The 24,416-nt window shown below is 42.5% G+C and overlaps 1 protein-coding gene across 2 annotated transcripts in view; it reads right to left on the bottom strand.

Annotated features, from left to right (window-relative positions):
• Positions 1 to 1,351: 1,351 nt before the first annotated feature.
• The window catches only part of LOC110967070 (hepatoma-derived growth factor-related protein 3), a 46,783-nt gene continuing 23,718 nt past the window's right edge, over positions 1,352 to 24,416 (bottom strand). Inside the window, exons 6-7 of one of the 2 annotated variants that reach the window (XR_007939234.1) lie at positions 15,254 to 23,834; positions 1,352 to 8,429 (exon numbers count right to left, since the gene is read on the bottom strand). Coding sequence is in view for 1 of the 2 variants with exons in the window: in XM_022216579.2 (XP_022072271.1) it covers positions 23,808 to 23,834 (27 nt within the window). In the remaining variant the exon portion in view is untranslated. Of the gene's footprint in view, positions 23,835 to 24,416 lie in introns of both variants that reach the window. The other variant, XM_022216579.2, reaches the window with a different exon arrangement.

Below are 24,416 nucleotides of genomic sequence, written 5' to 3'. Positions count from 1 at the left end.
GGAAAATAGGGCAGCGACTTACCGGAGAAAAGTTAGTAGCTCAAGATAAATAGATAAATAGATTTTACAAGTTAAATAGACATTCGCAAAATATTGATTTCCAGCTAACATTACGTAACATATGAGGTCCAAGAGCAAAAATGACATTAACCAGGTAAGATAAATATTAGTGGAAGGACACAATTTAAAAAATGAATCTATCTAATTAGAGGCTTTGTAATTAATTAATCACGACTGATTAACAAGGGCATAGAAGTAAAAAAAAAAGCGATATATGCAGTGCTGTCTTCATTTTAAATGCCAAAAGGATTTTGCGGCTCCCGGTGTTTTCTTTTCTGTGGGAAACGGATCGAAATGGCTCTTTGAGTGTTAAAGGTTGCCGACCCCTGATCTAGCATGTATGGCGTTTGTTACAAGCAAACCCCCTCAAAATTGCTTGAGAATTGAGCGATTTATGACAACTTTAATTGTATAAGCACATCATTCCTCTATGGAAGTAATGCATTGTAGGAGCGAGTGGCACCGATCCAAGATGGCCGCCCTGCAGGCACGCCGCTCGAGTGGGCGGCCGCAGTCAATGAGGCGTCTACGTATATATGTCTGTGATAAAAAGCATTATAAAGATTTAAGTTTTTCTATTTTATCAAATATAAGTGTGATCATGCACATTAACTTTTTCAATTGGAAAAAACAGGAAGAAATTACACATCCAGAATACACAACAGAAATGAGAAAAATAAAAGTAGCCAATTACATAGATACAACAGAAGTAAGCATATCTCTGTGCAATATCATTGCATTATCAAATTATACTAAACTGTATAATTTTAGAGTAAATGCATTGCTTCTAAGTTGAACAGTATTTGGTATTTCCTCCTATGTAAAATTAAAAACTAACAGTTTAGATTAACTATATTAAAAACCTAAAGTTTTTACACTTTTGTCTGTGATCACAATTCTAATATTTTTTTTGGCATTGAGTTTCTTCTTAACTGCCTGTATTTTCAATACTGTCTTTTTAAAGCATATGTTTTTGATTGTTCATAAGAAGGACTCCTGTACTTGTCAACTTGGGGATTACAATTTTAAAGCATTTGACATTTAAGTGATATTGTTCAAGGGTGTACTCAGTTCTGTTTTACATGATATGTAACCATAGTGTATTAATTATGCTACATTATACATTGTGCAGAACATTAAAGGCTTACATTGTACAATATTTAGCCTTATATTCTGATCTTGATGTTTTTTGTCCAAGTAGTGACAAGAATGTCACAGTGGAAAAGTTTTTCTATTTTTTACCCATGCTAGAGTTTTGTGGTATGTATATGTAATGAGCATTACAGTCTCGTTGTGCATTCCAATGAGTATATTTTGTAAAAGTCTCATCCATAAACAGCAAAAACAGTTTACAGTAAATTACAAACCTTAAAAATGCAAAGCATTTTCCAAATACACGCATAACAAAGACTTGAAGGAAATTTAAAAAACAAACAAAACAAAAACAAGTGAACTTACAAAAGGTGTCTTAATCAACTATCAACAAAAAATGGCTACATCTTATGACAAAAAGGGTGGAAGGAAATAAAGGCAACTGGCACAGAGTTAAAGGCTAAGCAATCGGGAGCAAACTCAGGAGACAATGATAGATTTGGCAATTTCAAAATGTATGATCACACTGTACAGTATGAAGCCATTGTCACAGCTCTCTTTCCTTACAAAAGGAATGTTGTTTAGTTTACTTTTAGGTTAAGAAGTGTAGACCAGGCAACAGAAAGAAGTGGATTATGTATTAATTTTCCTCCAAATCCACTGCATATATACGATTTTAAACTAAGATTCAATGACCACTTTCATAAAATAACGATCCGAGTACAACAGCAAAGCATGCCACTATAAAAAGCTTTAAAATATACAGTGATCTATTTCGCAGATACACAGAAGAACAGATGTATCACTTTTCAAAAAAAAGATGAGTTGTTATAGAGAGCAGTCCAAGTAGAATAGTAGTCCTATATTCTAAAAAAAAGTAAAATATACAGATATAGTTAATAAGGAGTTACAATGTGTAACTCAGTTGTGCACAACACTTCATACATTTATCTACATACTCCCATTCATCTTTTTGCGGTTACATAAAAGAGTAACATCTAATGTGATGGATAATGTTTGACAGCAAATATTCCATAAGTCAGTCCCATAATTATTGTTGTAAAAAACCTATTTCAAACTACAACTAGAGTGATCAGTACACTGCAATACCCAACATATACCATGGACGGTAGTAGAGAATATACACTCACTAGCCACTTGATTAGGTACACCTTGCTAGTAAAAGGTTGGACCCCCTTTTGCCTTCATCTTCCTTAATTCTTTGTGGCATACTTTCAACAAGGTGTTGGAAACATTCCTCAGAGATTTTGATCCATATTGACATGATAGCATCATACAATTGCTGCAGATTTGTCGGCTGCACATCCATGAATCCAATTTCCCGCTCCACCACATCCCAGAAGTAGATTGCGATTTGGTGACTGTGGAGGCCATTGGAGTACAGTGAACTCATTGTCCTGTTCAAGAAACCAGTTTGTACACTGTGGTCATGAAGGGATGGACTTGGTTAGCAACAATACTCAGGCTGTGGCGTTTAAACCATGCTTAGCTGGTATTAAGGGACCTAAAGTGAGCCAAGAAAGTATCCCCCACACCATTACACCACCAGCAGTAGCCTGAACCGTTGATACAAGGCAGAATGGATCCATGTTTTCATGTTGTTTACGCCAAATACTGACCCCACCATCTGAATATACAAATAGCATATTAGCTGCCCCACAAGAGACAGCAATGCACTGGACCACTGTTACACCATTATAAAAGGAGCATACCACCCTGTTTCCCAGGTAGCTTTGGGTCATTGTGATCACTGTCTGGTCCATCTGATCCCCACATACAGGCAGAAACTAAAATCTACAAAGCCTGCGGTTAAAACTGTGAGGAAATGGACCAGTGAGGAAAAGCAGGAACTTCAAGCCTGATTTGACTGGACAGACTGGAGTGTTTTTGAAGCTGCCAACAACAACCTGGGTAATCTGACAGACACTATGACAGCCTTGTTTCTGTGACGACAAGTGTATGCCAATCAAAACTTTCAGGACTTTGAACAATAACAAGCCATGGTTCACCACCAAACTGCGACAGCTCCACCACGCCAAGGAGGACGTCTACAGGAGTAGGGGCAGAGACTTGCTTAAGAAGGCCAGTAACACACTGAACAAAGAGATCAGAGTGGCATAGAAGAGCTACTCTGAAGAGAAGCTGAAGAACCGGTTCTCAGCTAACGACCCTGCTTCAGTGTGAAGAGGCCTTTAACACATCACTAACTACAGGAGACCCTCCCCCTCTGCTGAAGCAAACACAGACCTGGCCAACAAGCTCAATACCTTCTACTGTAGTCTTGAAAGGGACACATTTACACCCCTCACCAACCCAACCACCACACCAACAACCCCCATCACACCTCAGGCTGCACCCCAAACTCCCCCCCCCCCCCCCCCCCCAATCACACTCACAGTGCATGAAGAAGAACCAGCTTTTCCAGAGGTAGAAGACCAGGAAAGCATCAGGACCAGATGATGTGTCACCCTCCTGTCTTAAAGCCTGTGCTGACCAGCTGGCTCCAATCTTCACCAGGATCTTCAACAGTTCCCACGAACTATGTGAAGTCTCATCTACATTCAAACATTCCACAATCATCCCAGTTCCGAAAAAACCCTCCATCACAGGACTGAATGACTACAGACTAGTAGCTCTGGCATCTGTGGTCATGAAGTCCTTTGAGAGACTGGTGTTGAGCCACCTGAAATCCATAGTAGGGCCTCTGCTGGACCCCATGCAGATTGCTTATCACCCAAACAGGTCAGTTGATGATGCAGTCAGTCTGGGGCTGCACTACATCCTGCAACATCTAGATGACCCTGGGAGTTATGCAAGAATCATATTTATGGATTTTTCCTCAGCACTCAACAATGTCATCCCTGTAATCCTCTCCACAAACTCTCCCACCTTACTGTGTCTCCACCCATGTGTCAGTGAAACACCAGTTTCCTGACAGACAGGAGGCAGCAGGTGAGGCTGGGAGATGTCACCTCAACCACCCAGACTGTCAGCACTGGCACCCACCAGGAGTGTGTCCTGTCTCTACTACTCTTCTACCTCTACACCAATGACTGCACCTCTAAGCACTCAACTATTACTCCTGAAGTTTGCAGACAATACAACATTCATTGGCCTGATCCAGGGTGGTGACGCTCTCCATATCGGCAGGAGGTTGAGCGGCTGGTGATTTGGTGCAGCCAGAACAAGGTGGAGCTGAATGCACTGAAGACTGCAGAGATGATCATGGACTTCAGAAGACAGCCCCCATTATTGCTCCTCCTCACCATCAGCAACAGTTCTGTGTCAGCTCTGGAGTCCTTCAAGCTCCTGGGGACTACAATTTCTAAGGACCTGAAGTGGCAGAAGAGCATCTGCTCCATCCTAAAAAAGGCTCAGCAGAGGATGGATTTCCTGCGACAGCTGAAGAGACACGGCCTGCCACAGGAGCTATTGATCCAGTTCTACACTGCAGTCATCAAATCTCTTTCCCTGTTCCTCTTTCTGCAGCTTATTTTTTTTTATTCTCTCACATATTCCTAGGATGACATCAACAGTCGAAACCAAATTCCTTGTATGCTGAGTATGTACTTGGCCATTAAAGCTGATTCTGATACTAAATGTCACAGCTGAAATGGAGACTCATTGACCAGGCAACGGTTTTCCAATATTCTGTTGTCCAATTGTGGTGAGCCTTTGTGAATTTCTAGCCTCAGTTTCCTGTTCTTAGCTGACAGGAGTGGCACCAGGTATGGTCTTCTGCTGCTGTAGCCCATTTTCCTAGTTGTAACAAGTGGCTATTTGAGTTGCTGTTGCCTTTCTGTCATCTTGAACCAGTCTTCCCATTCTCCTCTGACCTCTCACATCAACAAGACATTTTGGTCCACACAACTGCCACTCACTGGATATTTGCCTTTTTTTCAGACCATTCTCTGTAAACCCTAGAGGTGGTTGTGCGCAAAAATCACAGTAGATCAGTAGATTTTTAAATACTCAGACAACCACCTGGCACCAACAGCCATGCTATGGTCAAAGACACTTAAATCCTCTTTCTCCCCCATTCTGATGCTCAGTTTGAACTTCAGCAAGTTGTCTTGACCCCGTCTACATGCCAAAATGCATTAAGTTGTGGCCATGTGACCGGATGATTAACTATTTGTGTTAACAACCAATTGAGCAGGTGCACCTAATAAAGTGGCCGGTGAGTGCATATGGAGGTCTTCTCATATGCAAATGTACAGAGTGATAGGTGATTGTGAGTAATACAATACACTTAGGTATGCACAGCCAGTATAAATACTGTTTGATGTTATGTACACTGCGTGTGATTATGAAATACTAGGAAGAACACAAGCTACCCCAACCTCATTTCAACTGGCCTAGATGTGACATATATTGACAGGATGTTTTTACATCATGTCACGTATCAAGTACAAATGCACCAATACTGTATTTTTATTGTGACACAGATTTCATGAACTACTGTAAAAGGTTTATAGTACATCTATTAAGTCCCCTTTTGAAAATAATTAAGGAGGCAGTCAGTAATTGTTTTTACTTTTCTATAACATAAATGCATAAAACATATGTAAACTGAGGAGTGACAGGGTTGTGGATGAATACCAGTTACCTTTTGCTTGAAGTAGGTATTTTATATCCTGTTTGTGAATTCTGGAACTTGTATAATTACACAAAATAAAAAATTGGCTAGTTATTATGGTATAAATGAAGTGTTCGTATTAGTTTGTTCAGCTGAAGTCCAGCAATGAAGATGTTTTTTTCTGTTAGTGTTACAGTTATTTATGGATATAACATTTCCTGTCCTTTGTAAATTAGTCCATGGGTAGACCAGATATTGGTACCATCTTAGGTGACCAAACCTAAGTGGTACTAAAATGTGCATTGGGTTAATATAAGTATATTAAGGTGTGATAGCCTTTCCACACTGGCAGCTTTATCACTCATTTGTGAAACTGTCACATTCAATATAACTGCTGTATTGCACAATCCATTTAACTCTGAGGCCCACAATTGCAAAAATTGCGTCAGTTTTTTAAGGCTGTTTAGCTGTACCTATTTGTGCCTGAATGTAGACAAACACTACATTTCCCAGCACCCCACACTCTGAACTGCAAAACTGCAACATTTTTTGGAATGTATTTTAGGAAAATATTAATACTGTGAGACATACCACATTCCAAGTTCAAACAACATGTCTTCATGCCCCCAGCTCTCTCTTTAGGAACAATTTCAATAATTTTCCAAATAAGCATTGGACCTCTAGTATTTCTTTCATCTTTAAAGATGTTTAGTGATAGACAACTCAAATTATTTTTGGAAAAGTATAATACAGCTTAAGAAAAAATTATTAACCACCCTATGAAGTTTTCGCTATTTTTCAAAAAAAATTCCCAAGTGCTGTTAAACACATCAAGGAATTTCTATCAAAGCTTTTGCAAAAATCCTAGTTTTATTTTAGATTCTTACATTATTTTACTTTGCACACAGAAACAAAATTATTTACCAAAAACCAAAAACTACCAGGGTCAAAATTATTAGCCCCCTTAAAGGGGAACTTCGGTTTTTTTCAACCTGGGGTCTGTTTCCATATGTAATTTCATACATGTGAGTGATGGAGAAATTAATTTTCGACATAGCTTCAGTATTTAGCCAGGCAGGCAGCTTAGCAGCTCAGCTAGCAGCTCGGCGAGCGAAAAGTATGGGGCAGCTGGCCCCCCCGCGTCAAAGTCCGCCCTAACGTGCTTTTGCCCCACACTGACCGGCTCAGATAGTCTCAATGAGTGTCCCACAACATACTAGAGATGAGAAGTGAACGAAAACCTCCACATTACCTGGCGATCGCTCTTTGTTGTGGTCTGTGTCCAAATCTCACGACGCTAGAAACCAAATCTCGTTCCGAAATCGCGCGATAGCGGTCAGTGTGGGGCAAAAGCACGTTAGGGCGGACTTTGACGCGGGGGGGCCAGCTGCCCCATACTTTTCGCTAGCCGAGCTGCTAGCTGAGCTGCTAAGCTGCCTGCCTGGCTAAATACTGGAGCTATGTCGAAAATTCATTTCTCCATCACTCACATGTATGAAATTACATATGGAAACAGACCCCAGGTTGAAAAAAACCGAAGTTCCCCTTTAAGAATTTACCTTTTATTGAGCCAAAACACAAACCACTGTTGTGCAATTAAATGCTTTAACTTTGTAATGCTCACAGCTTGTAATCAATCAATCAGTCAGTCAGTCAGTCAGTCAGTCAAGTTAAAACTGGAGTTTGTCCTACACTTTACACACAGTAAAAAAAAACTTAAGGATTTGAGCTGTCACTTGAGAAAAGCATCATGCCAAAAACAAACAGAGGAAAAGAATTGCTGATGCTTACAAAGCATGAGAAGGGTCTACAAAGTTATCACAGCATTTCCAAGTGTCAAGAAGTGGAGGGAGAAGTCTCATCAACAAATTCAAAGAGAACCACACAGTACAGAACAAGTCTGGCTGTCAGGGTGGCTGCTGCCAGGCCTAGATAGTGCCCTCCCCTCCCCTTTCCTTTATAGGTTTCCTGCTGCGCAATGACAGGTGTCTCCCATCTGCTTCAGTCAGCCGGCTCAGGGACAGGTGGAACACATTTAACCAAGCCTCATCAACTCTGCCATAAAACCAGACGCCATCCACCTCTCAGTGCTGGATCATGATACAAGCTCCTAGGGCTCACAGCTCGTTTCTCAGTAATTCTGTTGTTTTACTGCAAACCTGTTAACCTCTGCTGTCCTCTGTCTATTCCAGTCCCAGATCCACCTGCCCCTGTACGAGGACCACAAACCCACCGTCGTCCCTGGATCCCGGTCTCCGTCCCTGGAAGAAAAAGGAAGCTCACATGTGCTGTTCCGTCCACCTGGCGTCCAGCTCACTCACCTGTCGCTTCTCCACACTGTCCTCCATCTGGCCACCAGCACGCTGCCAATCCTCACCTGCACCGCTGTGAACCTACCCCGAGCATCCCTGGTTGTTAAGTAGATTAATAGTAGTCTTGTTGTAGTTTTGCTTCTGTAGGAGCAGTCCAAGTCGCAGCTTTTCTCCTTGTTACTCTGTCGTCAAAGTATCTTGTTTATTCTGAGTCGTTCTTGTCCTACGAACCTTATTTAGAGTTAGACTGATGTTTTTGTTGTTATTCACTATTTTTGCCTCTAGTAGTCGCTGTAGTTTTTCAAGCCGTATGCTCCCGCTTTCCGTTTCCATTTGTAGTCCTAGTTTTGGTTTTGTAGTTCGACCTTTGTTGTAAATAGAGACTTGTGTTGCATTCAAAGCCAGTCTGTTCATTCCCTTCACCTGAGCTGACCCAAACAATCCCTGACATTACGATCCAGCCAAAGCATGAGCTCAGCGGGGAATGAATCAACGTCAGATGGGGCCTCCGGTATGTCGCTCCAGGAGGTTTTTTCGAGCATTGATGCAACCTTACTCGACATGATGAGACACTTCGCTCACTTTCCAGTAGCAACTCCGCCTTGTACAAACAGGTAGCTTTGTTTACCGAGAAGGTAAATCGACTTACTAACTGTTTAGCTTTGGCCGGGCCGGCCGTGAACGCCTCTTCAGACAGGAAGCATCATGTGCCTACTCCCGAGCGACATAACGGGCATTTTGGAGCTTGTCAGGCATTTCTAACACAAGTTTCTCTGGTTTTCGAGTTACAACTGTCTTCGTATTCGACTGACAGGTCTCATATCGCTTATTTAATAGGTCAGTTAATGGGAGATGCTCAGGACTGGGGAACGGCGGTGTGGAAATGCCAGGGGCCTCTCTGTGATTCCTACACGGAGTTTGTGGAAGAGATGCGGAGGAACTTTGGCCATCCTGTGAGCAGTCTTGATGCAACCACCCGATTAGGAGCCATTCAACAGGGAGCATTGCTGAGTACGCCCGGGAGTTCCGGACCCTTGCCGCCGAGGTGGATTGGAACGACTCTGCTCTCAGAAATGCGTTCTATGGTTTAAAGGATGAGTTAACCCTCAGGGACAAACCAGACGCTTTGGAACAGTGGATCGCTCTCGCAATAAAACTGGACACCCGGATTCGCGAGAGGCGAAGAGAGAGGAGAGTCTGCCCTCCAGGGGGGCAGAATTCCCCCGGAACTATCAGAGGGCTCAAGTCTCCGGAGACCGCCGCTGAGGAGCCAGAACCGATGCAGTTGGGCCGTGCTAAACAAGGAGAAGGAGCATTGCAGGGAGGCCCATCTGTCTATTCTGTGGAGAGTCGGGTCACTTCGTTGCCGCCTGCCCTCGGCATCCAACAAAAGGGGGGACTCACCAGTAGCAGGGGAGTTTATGGTGGATCGAGTTTCCTCATCTCCTCCGCATCGTCTTCAGGTGAAAACTACGCTGTGCTGGAGATCCGTCTCCTTACCGGTTGCTGCTCTGGTGGACTCAGGCGCAGAGGGGAGCTTCCTGGATGCTAACTTGGTAAGACAGCTAGATATTCCATCAGTTCCCCTTGATCAACCACTTACTGCTTGCTCCCTGAATGGAATATGCTTAGCTACGGTGTCTCGGAGAACCATTCCAGTAGATTTGTTAATGGCAGGGAATCATTGCGAAAGGATCGCATTCTGTGTAACTGAACATTCTAACCCCCTCATGGTGCTAGGTTATCCATGGCTGGTACAGCATAATCCACAGTTAGATTGGCAACAGGGGGAGGTTTTATCTTGGAGCCGTGCCTGCCATCAGAGTTGCTTGGTTTCTGCGCTTACTCCACCTGGTTTCGAGACTCAGAAGTTGCCAGAACCAGTTAATTTAGAGACTGTTCACCCTCAGTACCATGACTTGGCAGCAGTTTTTAGTAAATCGAAAGCTATGTCTCTCCCTCCTCACCGCCCTCATGACTGTTCAACTGAATTTGTAGATGGAGCTACATTACCAACCAGTCATCTATATAGCCAACACGGTCTCACGGGGATTCGTGAAACTGTTACGTAAATTTTTTGTTTCTTTTTCGTGCGCACCAACACGATTTCGTCATGTTTTTCGTGCCGCTCACCACGAAATGTTTTTCGTGTTGCTCACAACGAAACCCGCTGTGGTAATCACAGCTGAAAGTGGTTTATACCAGCGGATTCATGACGATCTAAGCTGTCCATCGGCGTATACTGCTTGTGTGATTGCGTTTGCGGCCGCCGGCCGCCGGACATTCTTTAAATTCCTATGCAAATTGGTAAGTGTACCACCGGGTTATGGTTAGGTTATGGTTAGGTTATGGTTAGGGTTATGGTTAGGGTTATGGTTAGGGACGATGTCATGCAAAATATAGCGTTGGATTCGCCATGGTTTTACATTAAAAATATAATACACACATTCGTTTGAAATACGTTCTGGTGGCACGAAAAGTCCGCCGTTTAAAATACATTGGTGCGCATTTTGTGGTGAGCGGCACGAAAAACATGACGAAATCATGTTGGTGCGCACGAAACCGAAACAAAAATTTACGTAACAGTTTCACGAATCCTCGTGAGATCGGGCTGATATAGCCTGTCCAAGCCAGAACAAGCAGCCATGGAAAGCTATATCTGAGACTCTTTGGCAGTCAGAATAATAGACCTTCTTCCTCCCCTGTCGGTGCCGGATTCTTCTTTGTTGATAAGAAGGATGGTACACCAAGGCCCTGCATCGATTTCAGGGGGTTAAACAAGATCGCCGTTAAGAACTCTTACCCGTTACCCCTCATGGACTCGGCTTTTACACCTCTCCAAGGAGCCAGGATTTTCACTAAGTTGGACCTCAGGAATGCATACCACCTGGTTCGGATAAAGAAAGGGGATGAATGGAAAACAGCATTTAACACACCATTGGGACATTTTGAGTACCTGGTGATGCTCTTTGGGCTCACCAACGCCCCAGCTGTGTTCCAGAATCTCATCAATGACGTTCTCAGAGACATGATTAATCGCTGGGTGTGTGCTTATCTTGATGACATTTTGATTTATTCACAGAACCAGGAGGAGCATGTCGGTCATGTGCGCTGTGTCCTGGAGAGGCTTCTAAAGGATCGACTCTACGTGAAAGCTGAGAAATGTGAGTTTCACACTACCACTGTCTCTTTCTTGGGATATGTTATCTCTCCTGGAAAGATCCATATGGACCTTGGTAAGCTGACTGCAGTACAGGAATGGCCAGTTTCATCAACCCGAAAACAGCTTCAACGTTTCTTGGGTTTCGCCAACTTCTACAGGAGATTCATAAGGAACTATAGTAAGGTAGCAGCCCCACTCACTACATTAACATCTACTCTCAGATCTTTTCAGTGGACCCCGGAGGATGAGCAAGCTTTTCTGGAACTAAAGCACCAGTTCACCACCGCACTGATTCTGTCGCAGCCTGACCCCGCTCTCCAGTTCATTGTGGAGGCTGACGCCTCTGATACAGGAGCAGGGGCAGTCCTCTCACAACGCTCTCCAGTGGACCAGAAACTCCACCCCTGTGCCTTCTTCTCCTGATGGTTCATTGTGGCAGAGCGCAACCACAATGTCGGTAACTGAGAACTCTTAGCAGTCAAAGTAGCCTTGGAGGAGTGGCGGCACTGGTTAGAGGGGACAGAACAACCATTTATAGTATGGACAGACCACAAGAACCTCGAATATGTTAAGTCAGCTAAGAGACTGAATCCCCACCAGGCACGGTGGGCACTGCTTTTTGATCGCTTTAATTTTTCTCTTTCTTCTGACGCCCTCTCCCAGCAGCTCACGACGAAGGAAGAGACAGGGGACGCAGACCCCATTCTGCCTAAGTCCTGCCTTGTCGCTTCCCTGACCTGGCAGATTGAAGAGCATGTGCGCAGGGCCCAGAGACAGAGCCCTGACCCAGGTAATTGCCCTAACGGGAGGATGTTTGTTCCTGAGTCTGTCCGCCCTCAGGTTCTCCAGTGGGGACACGCCTCGCGGATTGCCTGTCATCCCGGGACCCACCGAACCTTAGAAGTCCTCCGCCGAAAGTTCTGGTGGCGAACCATGGTGGTGGACACTAAGGAGTTTGTCACTGCATGTACCACCTGTGCACGAAGTAAGTCTCCTAACCAATCCAGCCCTGGTCTCCTCCAGTCGCTCCCAGTTCCCTGGCGTCCTTGGTCGCATAAAGCTGTGGACTTTATCACTGGTCTCCCTGCCTCCCTGATCAACAATGGTAAGTATAACACCGTTATACTTACCATTGTTGACCAGTTTTCAAAGGCTGCTCACTTTGTTCCCCTGCCCAAGCTTCCGTTGGCCAAGGAGACTGCTGAAACATTGCTCCAACACGTTTTCAGCCTCCACAGGATTCTTAAGGACATCGTGTCGGACTGTGGGCCACAGTTCACTTCAGAGGTTTGGAAAGCCTTCTGTAACACCTTGGGAGCTAAGGTCAGTCTAACCTTGGGGTTCCATCCCCACTCTAACCGACAAACCGAGAGAACCAATCAGTCTGTTGAGGTATTCCTCCGTTGTATGGTGTCTGAGAACCACTCTTCGTGGAGTGAGAGGCTCCCCTGGATTGAGTACGCCTATAATTCTCTTTCCAACTCGTCCTCTGAACTTTCCCCTTTCCAATGTTCCTTAGTTTACCAGCCACCAGTGGTCCCCTCTCAGGAGGGCGAGATCAACATCCCCTCTGTCCAGTCCCTCATCTGCCGCATGCGGAGGCAGGCCCGTCGGGCTCTCATTCAGTCCGTCCAGAAGATGGCGGTCCAGGCCAACCGTCATCGACGACCGGCACTGGATTACCAGCCTGGACAGAAGGTCTGGCTCTGGGCAAAGGACATTCCCCTGCGGATTGAGTCCAAGAAGCTGGCTCCCCACTAAATCGGGCCATTTGAGGTGGAGCGTAGGATCAACCGAAGTGCAGTACGTCTTCGCTTACCTTCTTCTATGAAGATACATCCTACATTCGTGTGTGTGCATGTGTGTGTGTATGCAGGTGTATATATATGTACATACCCAAGGTGGGAGGGAAAGATTTTCTTGTTTTTAATTCAATGTTTTTAATGTTGTAAAGCACTTTGTGGTGCAATTTCATTGTATGAAAAGTGCTATACATTATGTTTGATTGATTGATTCCAGGGCTGCTCAGTGGCGTAGTGGTTAGCACTTTCGCCTTGCAGCAAGAAGATCCCCGGTTCACGTCCTGGCCTGGGCCTGGGATCTTTCTGCATGGAGTTTGTATGTTCTCCCTGTGCATGCGTGGGTTTTCTCCGGGCACTCCGGCTTCCTCCCACAGTCCAAAAATATGCTGAGGTTAATTGATGACTGTAAATTGCCCGTAGGTGTGAATGTGAGTGTGATTGTTTGTCTGTATATGTAGCCCTGCAACAGACTGGCGACCTGTCCAGGGTGTCCCCTGCCTTCGCCCGAGTCAGCTGAGATAGGCTCCAGCACCCCCCGCAACCCTAGTGAGGATAAAGCGGTGTATAGAGAATGGATGGATGGATGATTGATTCCATGTGTCTCAATTAAAGCCTGTTTCGGAAAGCACACTGCCCCCCGCCCTCTCCATCCCCCTCCGTCTCCCAGGGTCGTCAATGGCGCGCCTGCCTAGTCAGTGAGGTGATTATTGGAAGCCCGTCGCCGCGGCTGTGTAGTACAGTTCCTCGTCGACTGGAAGGGTTACGGTCCGCAGGAAAGAAGTTGGGTTTTCCGTTTGCGGGTACTCAACAGGACTCTGATTGCCAACTTCTTCCGCCGGCATCCGGACCATCCCGTTAGGGCACCAGGAAGTGCCCATGGTGGTGGGGGGGGGTACTGTCAGGCTGGCTGCTGCCAGGCCTAGATAGTGCCCTGCCCTCCCCTTTCCTTTTTAGGTATTTCCTACAGCGTAACGACAGGTGTCTCCCATCTGCCTCAATCAGTCAGGTGGAACACATTCAACCAAGCCTCATCAACTCTGCCATAAAACCAGACGCCATCCACCTCTCAGTGCTGGATCATGACACAAGCTTGTAGGGTTCACAGCTCGTTTCTCAGTAATTCTGTTGTTTTACCACAACCCGTTAACCTCTGCTAGGGCTGGGCGATATGGCCAAAAAATAAAATCTCGATTTTTTTTAGTCATCTTGGACGATAATGATTTTAATCGATTTTTGTTGTTTCTTAGCGGTCTGTTTGCTATGGTTAGTGGTAGCCATGCCACACTCCCGTAGCTGCGAGCACATTTCCCATTCTTTAGGATGCCTCTGCTGGAGGTGCTGAAAGAGGTTAGTTGTGTTGCTACTCTTCATTTTCACAGTACTTTTGCAAACCTTGCACATGACTGTAGCTTGCTCTGTGTCAGTCTTGTCTCAAGCTGAACCACTTCCATATAATCGATGTAACATGAGGCCCTTTTCTCGCGACCAACTCTTCGTGTGCTGTTGTGTCCACCATGACGGGGGTGTGAGTGTTTTGGCCGAAGAAGATGAGAGGCGGAAGCAAACGCCAGTGCACAAGTCGTGAAAGGCAGAAGAAGAATCTGTATTGTTATATATTTAAGCTCGCCGCGATTTTACGATTTGACAAATTTTCAAATCGTCAGGTTTTAAAAAGGCGAATTGAATTAATTTGATTTATTGCCCAGCCCTAACCTCTGCTGTCCTCTGTCTATTCAAATCCGAGATCCACCTGCCCCTGTACATGGACCACAAACCCACCGTCATCCCTGGATCCCGGTCTCCATCCCTGGAAGAAAAAGGAAACTCATCTGTGCTGTGCCGTCCACCTGGCGTCCAGCTCACTCACCTGTCGCTTCCCCACGCTGTCCTCCATCTGGCCACCAGCACGCTGCCAATCCTCACCTGCACCGCTGTGAACCTACCCCGAGCATCCCTGGTCGTTAAGTAGATTAGTAGGAGTCTTGTCGTAGTTTTGCTTCTGTAGGAGCAGTCCAAGTCGCAGCTTTTCTCCTTGTTACTCTGTCGTCAAAGTATCTTGTTTATTCTGAGTTGTTCTTGTCCTACAAACCTTATTTAGAGTTAGACGGATGTTCTTGTTGTTATTCCACTATTTTTGCCTCTGTTAGTCGCTGTAGTTTTTCGAGCCGTATGCTCCCGCTTTCTGTTTCCATTTGTAGTCCTAGGTTTGGTTTTGTAGTTCGACCTTTGTTGTAAATAAAGACTTGTGCTGCATTCAAAGCCAGTCTGTTCATTCCCTGCACCTGAGCCGACCCAAACAAATCCTGACACTGGCAGGGGGAAGAAGCCAAAGATTTCAAAGACCCTGGAAAGAAAGCTTGTGAGATATTTGTCTAAAGATGCTGGAACAACCATCAAACATTAGTTAATGACTTATCCAAGTCAGGAGTTGTCGTGTCAAAGAAGACAGTCACGAGCCCTGCAGAGAAGTGGACTGAACCCTAACTTCTACAGAAGAGACACCATCAAGTCAGACTGAAGTATGATAAGGACAACCTGGAGAAAGTTTATGAATACTGGAAGCATGTCCTTCAGGTGAGACCAAACTAGTGCTCTTTGGCTGCTTATGTTTGGAGAAAGAGGGAAGAGGTGTAACCCATGTAACCCAAAGAACTCCATCTCCACAGTTAAACACAGTGGTGGCAGTATTATGCTGTGGGGATGCTTCAGTGCTTCTGGAGCTGAGAATCTTGTCAAGGCTGAAGAAATCTTTAAGAAAGAAGGATTCATGAAGATTTTGACAGAAAACCTCAAGCAGTCAGCTGCAAAACTGGGTCTGGGTCGTTGCTTTGTCTTCAAACATGACGACGACCTAAAACTTATGTCACTCCTGGTGGAGAACTACCTTCAGAAGACCAAAGTGAACGTTTGTTGTAGTTTGTAATGAGAGACTCGTTACAAACTACAACAAACTATTGCATTTGTTGAGCAAAAAGGTAACGCAACCGAGTATTAGCATCAAGAGGGGTAATAATTTAGACCCGGGTAGTTTTTGTTTTTTTGTTAAATAATCTTGTTTCTGTGTGCAAAGTAAAATAATGTACGCATCCAAAATAAAACTAGGATGTTTGGAAAAGCTGTGCTAAGAATTCCTTGACCTGTTAAACAGCATTTGGGATTTGGGACCATGGGAAACAATCTAAATTTCATAGCAGGCCGAATAATTTTGTCTTCAACTGTACTTGTGAACTGCAAAAATGCAACAATGAGCTTTAATTGGTGCTACTTATTTACACAGAAGGCACGATCACTGGGTCATGAGTAAATACATTAATTGTGCCATCTATATATCTATATCTATCTATATATGTGTGTGTCTGTGTGTCTGTGTCTTATGGGGTTAAGGTTAAAGTTTAACCCAATTAATTTTGTATAGGATTAACAGTATACTAACAGGTACAGTACATCAACTGCATGCAACAACTGTGTCGTTTGTACTTCACAGATGAGAAAAACTGCTTCCTTCAGTTTCACATATAAAGACACACAAAGGAGAAAGCCATCCACCAATTAAGAGACCTCAAACACCAAAAATCATTATGGTGTTTGAGCAAAGTCCAAAATGTAAATATGAACAAATTGTAGAGGATTGAGGTAATACAATTACACTTTTGCAAGTTCAAAAAAGTAAAATAAAGTTGTAATAACATAATTGTCTTAGTTTTTTTTGTTGTTGTGTGGAAGTGCCTTCTAGCATGGATTACAATTAGAGTTTTGACTTGTTAAATTAATTTGCATTTTATTCTGCCATATTCAACTATTTCATATCAATACAGTTCATTTTTGTATACATATTTTAATACTTTTGAATCAAGTTGTAACATTTGCATACACTAAGACTGTTGCAATTTTGTAACGTCTTCACAAAATCCTGAAAAATTCAAAAAATGAAAAAGTCTCATTGTTTTCTTGATTAGAGGCATCCTAAAAACAGTTTAAAAGGGACAAAAAAAATGACAACAATATCATCAATGCTCGAGTTTCAGAGGGTTAAATCTTAAAGCTGCTGTCCGGAGTTTGAATCGCAGCGTCTCCCAAAACACTGTTGGTCCCTCCCTCCCTCTGATTTCGCCCCTTTATTTGTGCATGCGCGCAGTACCTGACAGGACTGCCCGGAGTGCTGCAGCATCTTGTCTGTTTTGCTGTTTTCCACTCTTCTACATTTAGTACATTTAGTAAATAATAAAGGAATTACGTTAGAATGCTGTATTGAGTCTAACTTGTCCTAATACCAAAATAACATGAATCTGCTAGGACGAACGAGTAAAGTTTCAATATGTGATTACACTAGTGTATCCCTCTCGATGACGTTGTTTATCAAACTTAGTGCATTTACGCGTGTATATGTGTTACATTGTTTATTTATTTCTATCTAGAGTTCAGAATTGCATGACTCCTCTGACGAAGAGTATGTCTCAGACGCCCCAACATCTTCCTCCAGAGGTCGGGCATCTAAACGAAGCCGTCAGGCGGGCTATGGAGGCCGTGGTCGGGGAGCGACGCGAGCACCCTGAGCCAAAAAACGTCCTGCAGTCTCTTGGCCTGACAAGCCGTGGGATTGGTAACTTTTCTGGAAGTTGCTGATCCCTGATGCTCTCTCAGCTCCTCCACAAGCAAAACAAATGTGCTCGCGGTTGCGTAGTGCATAGCTCGCCCACCTCTGCATGGGCTTGCTTGCTGTGCGCGTAACCGTTGATTGACAGCATGACAAAGCTGAAGCTCGAACTTGATTGGTCGGCAGCGACCGGCGCTTTTTGGAATAACATGGGGGTCTATGAGAGGAAGGCGGAGCTCAGGAATAAATTTTCATATCGCGTTATACTAACTTTATATTATAGTATCGAACTAGACTAACACATTTAAGCTTTGTTAAAAAATGATACATAAATTGAAAACAAACGGAAACTCCGGACAGCAGCTTTAAGTAAGCAAACATCACATCTAAGTCAATAATCAAATAAAACTGTGAGAAATATCTTATATATATTATAATAATTATATGTTATATATAATTATATATAATAAGCATTAGACCCAAATGAATGCATGTTTCAATGCTTATCTGAGAATTGTGTATTCGCCTTCACTTGTTTTTGTCCTATCAAAGGAGTTATTGGTCAGTAGGTGTATATATGTTTTCAGATCCTTTGAAAAAACTGCTTAGATGTCTTAATGATGTAAATTATCTTTTGCAGTTCCATTTAAGGTTAATTAAACTCATTTAAGTCAGTTAAATATGGTAATATTTTTTCCTTTTCTAGGATTAACTTTGAATGAACTTGAATGACTGCCTTTATTTTATATGATACTGGTACATGGAAGAAATGACCTTTCCCTGTATTTTGTGTTTTTGTCTCATTATGACCATGTATCGTTCTCGGACAATTACCTTTGAATTGGGAATAAGTGCCAGCACAGTGCAATGGGACAGAATTGCTTAAAAATGTAATTCAAATAAAAACTGCAAAAGCAGTTGAAATATCAACTTAGTAATGGACCTATTGTCTCATTTTTCATCGTATGTTTCACTGTTATGTTTTCTTTGGTACTTTTTGCAATGTGCTTTTATTGTGACTTATTGTTTCATGTATCACTGTTATGTCTTTTTTTGTCTCAGGGACTGCAGGTGTAAATTAGCATTGCGCTATAATCTGGCATATTTACGCCCATTTCTGAACAGATGGTCGTTCATTAATGTGCACTGTCCCTACCAAATAAAGAAAAAAAATAGTCTTTGCAATAGTGTTTTTGGTATATGATCAGTTCTGGTAGCAGTCTGTTATAGCTAGGTTACATTTTGAACTTTTCAGCTTAATTTTAACTGCTTTGACACCATTTAAATAGGTATTTTGTATGTTTAACTGGAAATTATAGTCTGCTGTATCGCACTGACTTAAAAACACAAGATATGGTTAGTCTTTGGTTTTTAACTTTTTTTAAATTTAACTTTGAATCTGTTTGTCAAACTTTCACTATTCTATTTTTCCGTCCTGCTTACAGAAAATCTTGTTACCATAGAAATGAAATATTTCTCAGTCTCATGTTTGTTATAGTATTGTTCTGTGCTGTAAAGTTATTATACAGATGATGGGTAGCATGTGGTGTTTCTTATTTTTTGTAATGAGGAAAAATCCCATCAAATTCCATCCTGTTGTGTTGATAGGATTTGGGGCTCAGACCCTGTGCATTTGCATTGTGGGGCATGTCCATTAAATGAGTGGTAACATTTATTAAACTGTGAGTATGCAAGGGCTTTTATATCAAAATGCAAACTACAGACACATAGCAAGTTAAAAATATCAAAAACAATTGGTCACCTTGGGTGGCACCAATACCTGAAATTTTGGGTCAGGGCCCATGGACTAAGGTAATTTGTTTTTGAAATAAAATAAGAAAACAACAAAAATTAAAGCCACAAAAGGCCCTCGGCGGCCGCCGATATGACCTGCCCCATTTTTTTTTCTGGCGAGCGTACATCAAAATTTCATCAAAATATTTACAAATGTGCAAACAGCAGCAAACAGACGCCATGCTCATTCATTGCTGCATTATGACAATATGTGACATGTTGGTCATCGCCACAGCAACACCGTCCAAAATACTGCATGGATACCATTGACGTTTTTTAACCTGCATGTGTGTCAGAATTTATGTGTCAAATTTGGGACGTTTCCATGGTAACAGGTAAATTTAGTATAATGGGAGATTTTTCACTTGGGCCCATTAGAATAACATGGGGAACTTCAGCCATCGCCACGGCAACACCGTTAAAATTACAACATGGTTACAATTTGCTTTGTTGATCGGGACCACATGAAGGAATAGTCACCCAAATTTCATTCATTTCTGACAAATTAATAATTTTACTCCCCATACAGATTTTATTTTGATTCTGTAGGGGGCGCTGTAACATCGATTGTCAAAATTTCACTGTCAATGTGTCCAGGTAGGAAGGGTCAATAAGTGTTTAAAATTTGGTTTGGATTGGAGTCGTTATGTACGAATGGCATTGCCATGCGGAAACCGTGAAATGAAAATTTACGATTTGGATAACTTTGAATTGTCTACTTGTGTAGATGGTGTACACCAAATTTCAGCTCGTTTGGAGAAGCGCGCGATCAAAACGAACATTTTGTACGACGTCCTGGAAAACGCTGACTCAGCATTTTTGAAATTTCAATCCCAAATAGCTACCTTCCTGTTTGTCTGAGGGTGGGGTCATAGTAATATTTTTTGTTTGTCCCGACAAGACGCATGTGTGTACCGAATTTGGTGGCTGCATGACAAAGTTGATGTTGCACCCCCGCCCATTGACGCAATGTATTTTGATTTTTGCAGGTGGCACTGTAGAGCCAGTTTTTAAGTCCCAATTTTGAAACACATATTAAAAAATTTTTTTCGCCGGAACTGAAGTTTGTGCAAAATTTAGTGAGTTTTCGAGCATGTTTAGGGGGTCAAATTCCAGTTTAAAGAGCAGAAGACAAAAAAGAGGAAATAAAAAAAAATAATTTTTTTTTTGCAAAAACAATATGCGATTTTTTTTCGCCCGTATTTCGTCCACATATTATATATTTTCGGAAAGGTCTCGGCAAGCCCGACGCGTCTGTGAGGTGTTTGAGAGTGTGAATGTCCGTGGTCGAGTGCTATGCGCTCGACGAATCATTTTTGTGTGTGAGAATGTGTGTGTTTTCGTGTTTGTGCGTGTGTGTTAGTGCATGTCAGTGTGTGTGTGTGTGTGTGTGTGTGGACATGTTGGCCCTCATCCGTGATCGAGCACTGTACGCTCGACTAGTCGTCTGTGTTGCAAACACAGGCCCTTCGCCCTGGGCTACCAGGGGCTCGGGCCTAATAAGTTAACTAAGACTTAATTAGGCTGAACATGAGGTAACAGTGGTATATACATATATATATAGATATATATAGATATATACACATACATATATATGTCAGGGTAGAGACTGCGATTTGGTAGAATTGGAGTTTCTACCAGTAGAGATTGCGATTGGAGTCTCTACCAGTAGAGATGGAACTTTAAATCTGACCCCTGCCCTGACTCCTGACCCTAACCTTAACTAACCCTGTCCTTTAAATCTGACCCCTGCCCTGACTCCTGACCCTAACCTTAACTAACCCTGTCCTTTAAATCTGACCCCTGCCCTGACCCCTGACCCTAACCTTAACTGACCCTGACCTTTTAATCTAACCCCTGCCCTGACCCCTGACCCTAACCTTAAAAATCTAACCTTAGCCCTGACAAATCTCTACTGGTAGAATTGGAGTTTCTACTGGTAGAGATTGCGATTGCAATCTCTACTGGTAGAGACTCCAATCGCAATCTCTACTGGTAGAAACTCCAATTCTACCAAATCGCAGTCTCTACCATGATATATATATATGTGTGTATAAAAATAAAAGCCAGAAGCTCAGTTTGCTGTTGTTTTTCAACCACAACAAGATTTCGGTAAATGAATTCTAGCAAAAATGTAACGCTAGGCTAACCTGTTTTGCAAACAAACCAACTGAATTAAACAGAAAAAGAGGGATTCTCATATTTCAGAACCACTGTTACCTCATGTACATTAGGGTGCCACAAAAAAATAAATTTTCTAATTTTTATTGTCCCACTCCCTAAATGTGTTCATAATGTGAAACGAAAAAAAATGCCAAAGTTTGGATGTGTTAAAATAATTTTTACTGGTAGCTCAACCATACCAAAGTTACAAAATTATGTGTAATATTCTGAAAACCTCCGCACTGACTTTAGTTCTGTCTAATGCTGCTGCTAATTCTGGAGTGACAACAATATGATGATTTTGATTCAATTGAGAATGACTTTCTTGCAGACCTGTAGGTTGGTGTCGCTTCGGTTGACTATGGTACTTTTGCAGGCCGAAGTCATCATCACTATTGCAACTGCCTTCCGTCTCACCATCACTGCAACTGCTGAACTCTGTATAAGCTGCTGCTTCCAGCATTCGTTCACCCTCTTTTGTCCTGCGTGTTTCTTCCACCAAGTGCCGTTTTCTACAACTTTCTTCTTTCTGAGCTAGTGCTATGTCAACTGGACCCATGCTACCACGTCTCCTTTTTCTCTCTGTGCCTGAAGAAGTTCAGCCATACATTGGCATCCATCCATCCATCCATTCTCTATACACCACTTTATCCTCACTAGGGTCGCGGGGGGTGCTGGAGCCTATCCCAGCTGACTCGGGCGAAGGCAGGGGACACCCTGGACAGGTCGCCAGTCTGTCACAGGACTACATATACAGACAAACAACCACACTCACACCTACGGGCAATTCAGAGTAACCAATTAACCTCAGCATATTTTTGGACTGTGGGAGGAAGCCAGAGTGCACGGAGAAAACCCACGCATGCACAGGGAGAACATGCAAACTCCATGCAGAAAGATCCCGGTATGCAAACTGGAGATCTTCTTGCTGCAAGGTGAAAGTGCTAACCACTACTCCACTGTGCAGCCCTCTACATTGGCATACAATCAGTTATGTAATACAAAGAAACTGCTAAATTACATAAAATTATATTTTAATATATAATACAGTGTTAAACACATAGGCAATGACCGACCACTGAATATTTACTCTATGAAAATATTCCAGCCAATTGAGCTACCAGAAAATATGCGTATATTTCTATGAAACTTTGCGTAGTTACTGTGTTTCATAAAAGGAAAAAAACTAGGGGGTGGGACCCGAAAAATATTTTAAAAATTTTTTGGCCATTACAGCCTGTGGCACCCTAATGTATGTGTGTGTGTGTGAAAATTTGGATATCATGCCTGGCAGATAGGGATGCTGTGGTAAGGCGTTTTAGCTAACTATCATATCTCTCTATTGTCAAATTGTACTTTTTGGGGAGTGATATTATCTATTAAATACTTCAGATTGATATACTCTTATCTATTCCTATGTGACAGCTGAACTAACAGCTTCAATTGTTGGTGAAGACTGCAAGTTGCTATAGATTGTTGTAGAAAAAGATGGTCAGCAAAAACCAAACTAGATTGTTTAGTCAGTGTAAGAAATGACAGCTTTGGTAGAGTGTCATTTTTCTGTGCTTTAGGATAATCAGATATACAATGGAAAACAGGCTAACTTTTGAAAAAGTTGTACTATTAGTCTGGTCAAGCAACAGATTTGGCTCTACTTTGACAGATAAAATGAAGGGAATTAACCACCCACACTGGCCACTAACTTCTTACCATCATCTTGATAACAGGTTGTCAAAGCTTTTTTCATTCTGCTTGGGCTATTAGTCTGAGTCTAGTAGAAGAAAGGCTGAATATAAACCCAGTTAATATTATCAAAGCTCCTAATGTCTGCCAATAGAGCGTGATTAAAGTCTTTGAATACCTAATGCCCATTTAAATGTCCCATATCTATATATTTATTTAACAATATGAACTTACAAGGTGAAATAAATTAAAAATCTTTAGCTTTCTATTTTAGAGAGCTCAAGTTCCTGACAGTGGCTTTGATTTCACATTACATTTACGTGCTGAAAAAAATGTGTGACAATGCCCAAATTGACCCTGATATTCACATGATAAGAGTTTAAGTAAGGGTGCATCAGTCATACAAACACAAAATGGACATCTAACAGAGTATTGAAGGTGACGATGAGAGCCAGTAGATGGTGCTGATGAGATATCGTGTTGTAGATTCACCTTTCCAACATCACAGCTGCAAAGAATGATTTCCTTTTCATGCCCTTTTCATTTAATGTTCCTCTATGAGCAGCTGGTTCTGTGGAGCACAACAATAAACAAACAGTTATTATGAACATCATTTGTATTACTATTAGTCATATTGGTGATTGTCAAAGAAAGCCCAAATTACTAGTTTCAAACACGTTATTTCAGCTCTCTTATTCGACTGCCACCTTTCAGCAGTCCTTTCAGCTTTATAGCAAATGAGTCCTCATAAAACCACATTGTTTAATTTAAAGAAGGTACTGAATATCATATGATATCATTTACCAGAAAATTTGAAAATAAATTAAAAAACTTAAGATTTAAAGCAAGGTATTATGGGTAGCTGTGGCTCAGATGATAAAGCAATCCACTAACTGCAAAGCTGGCAGTTCGATCCCTGGCCCCTCCACATGTTGAAAAGTCCTTGGTCAAGACACTGAAACTGACGTTGTTCCTGACGTCAGGCAAGCACCTTGCATGGCAGATTTATCGCCACTGGTGTGTGAATGGGTGAATGAAAAACATTGTAAAGCACATGGAGTACCACGAAGGTAGAAAGGCACTATATACACTACCTTTCAAAAGTTTGGGGTCACTAGGCTTGGGCAGGATCCAAATTTTGATACTGTCAAAC

Source organism: Acanthochromis polyacanthus, chromosome 2 (genome assembly GCF_021347895.1).
Source record: "Acanthochromis polyacanthus isolate Apoly-LR-REF ecotype Palm Island chromosome 2, KAUST_Apoly_ChrSc, whole genome shotgun sequence".
Lineage (NCBI taxonomy): Eukaryota > Metazoa > Chordata > Actinopteri > Pomacentridae > Acanthochromis > Acanthochromis polyacanthus.
The sequence above is the reverse complement of the archived record's forward strand: the minus strand, read 5'-3'. Positions and strand labels throughout refer to the sequence as shown.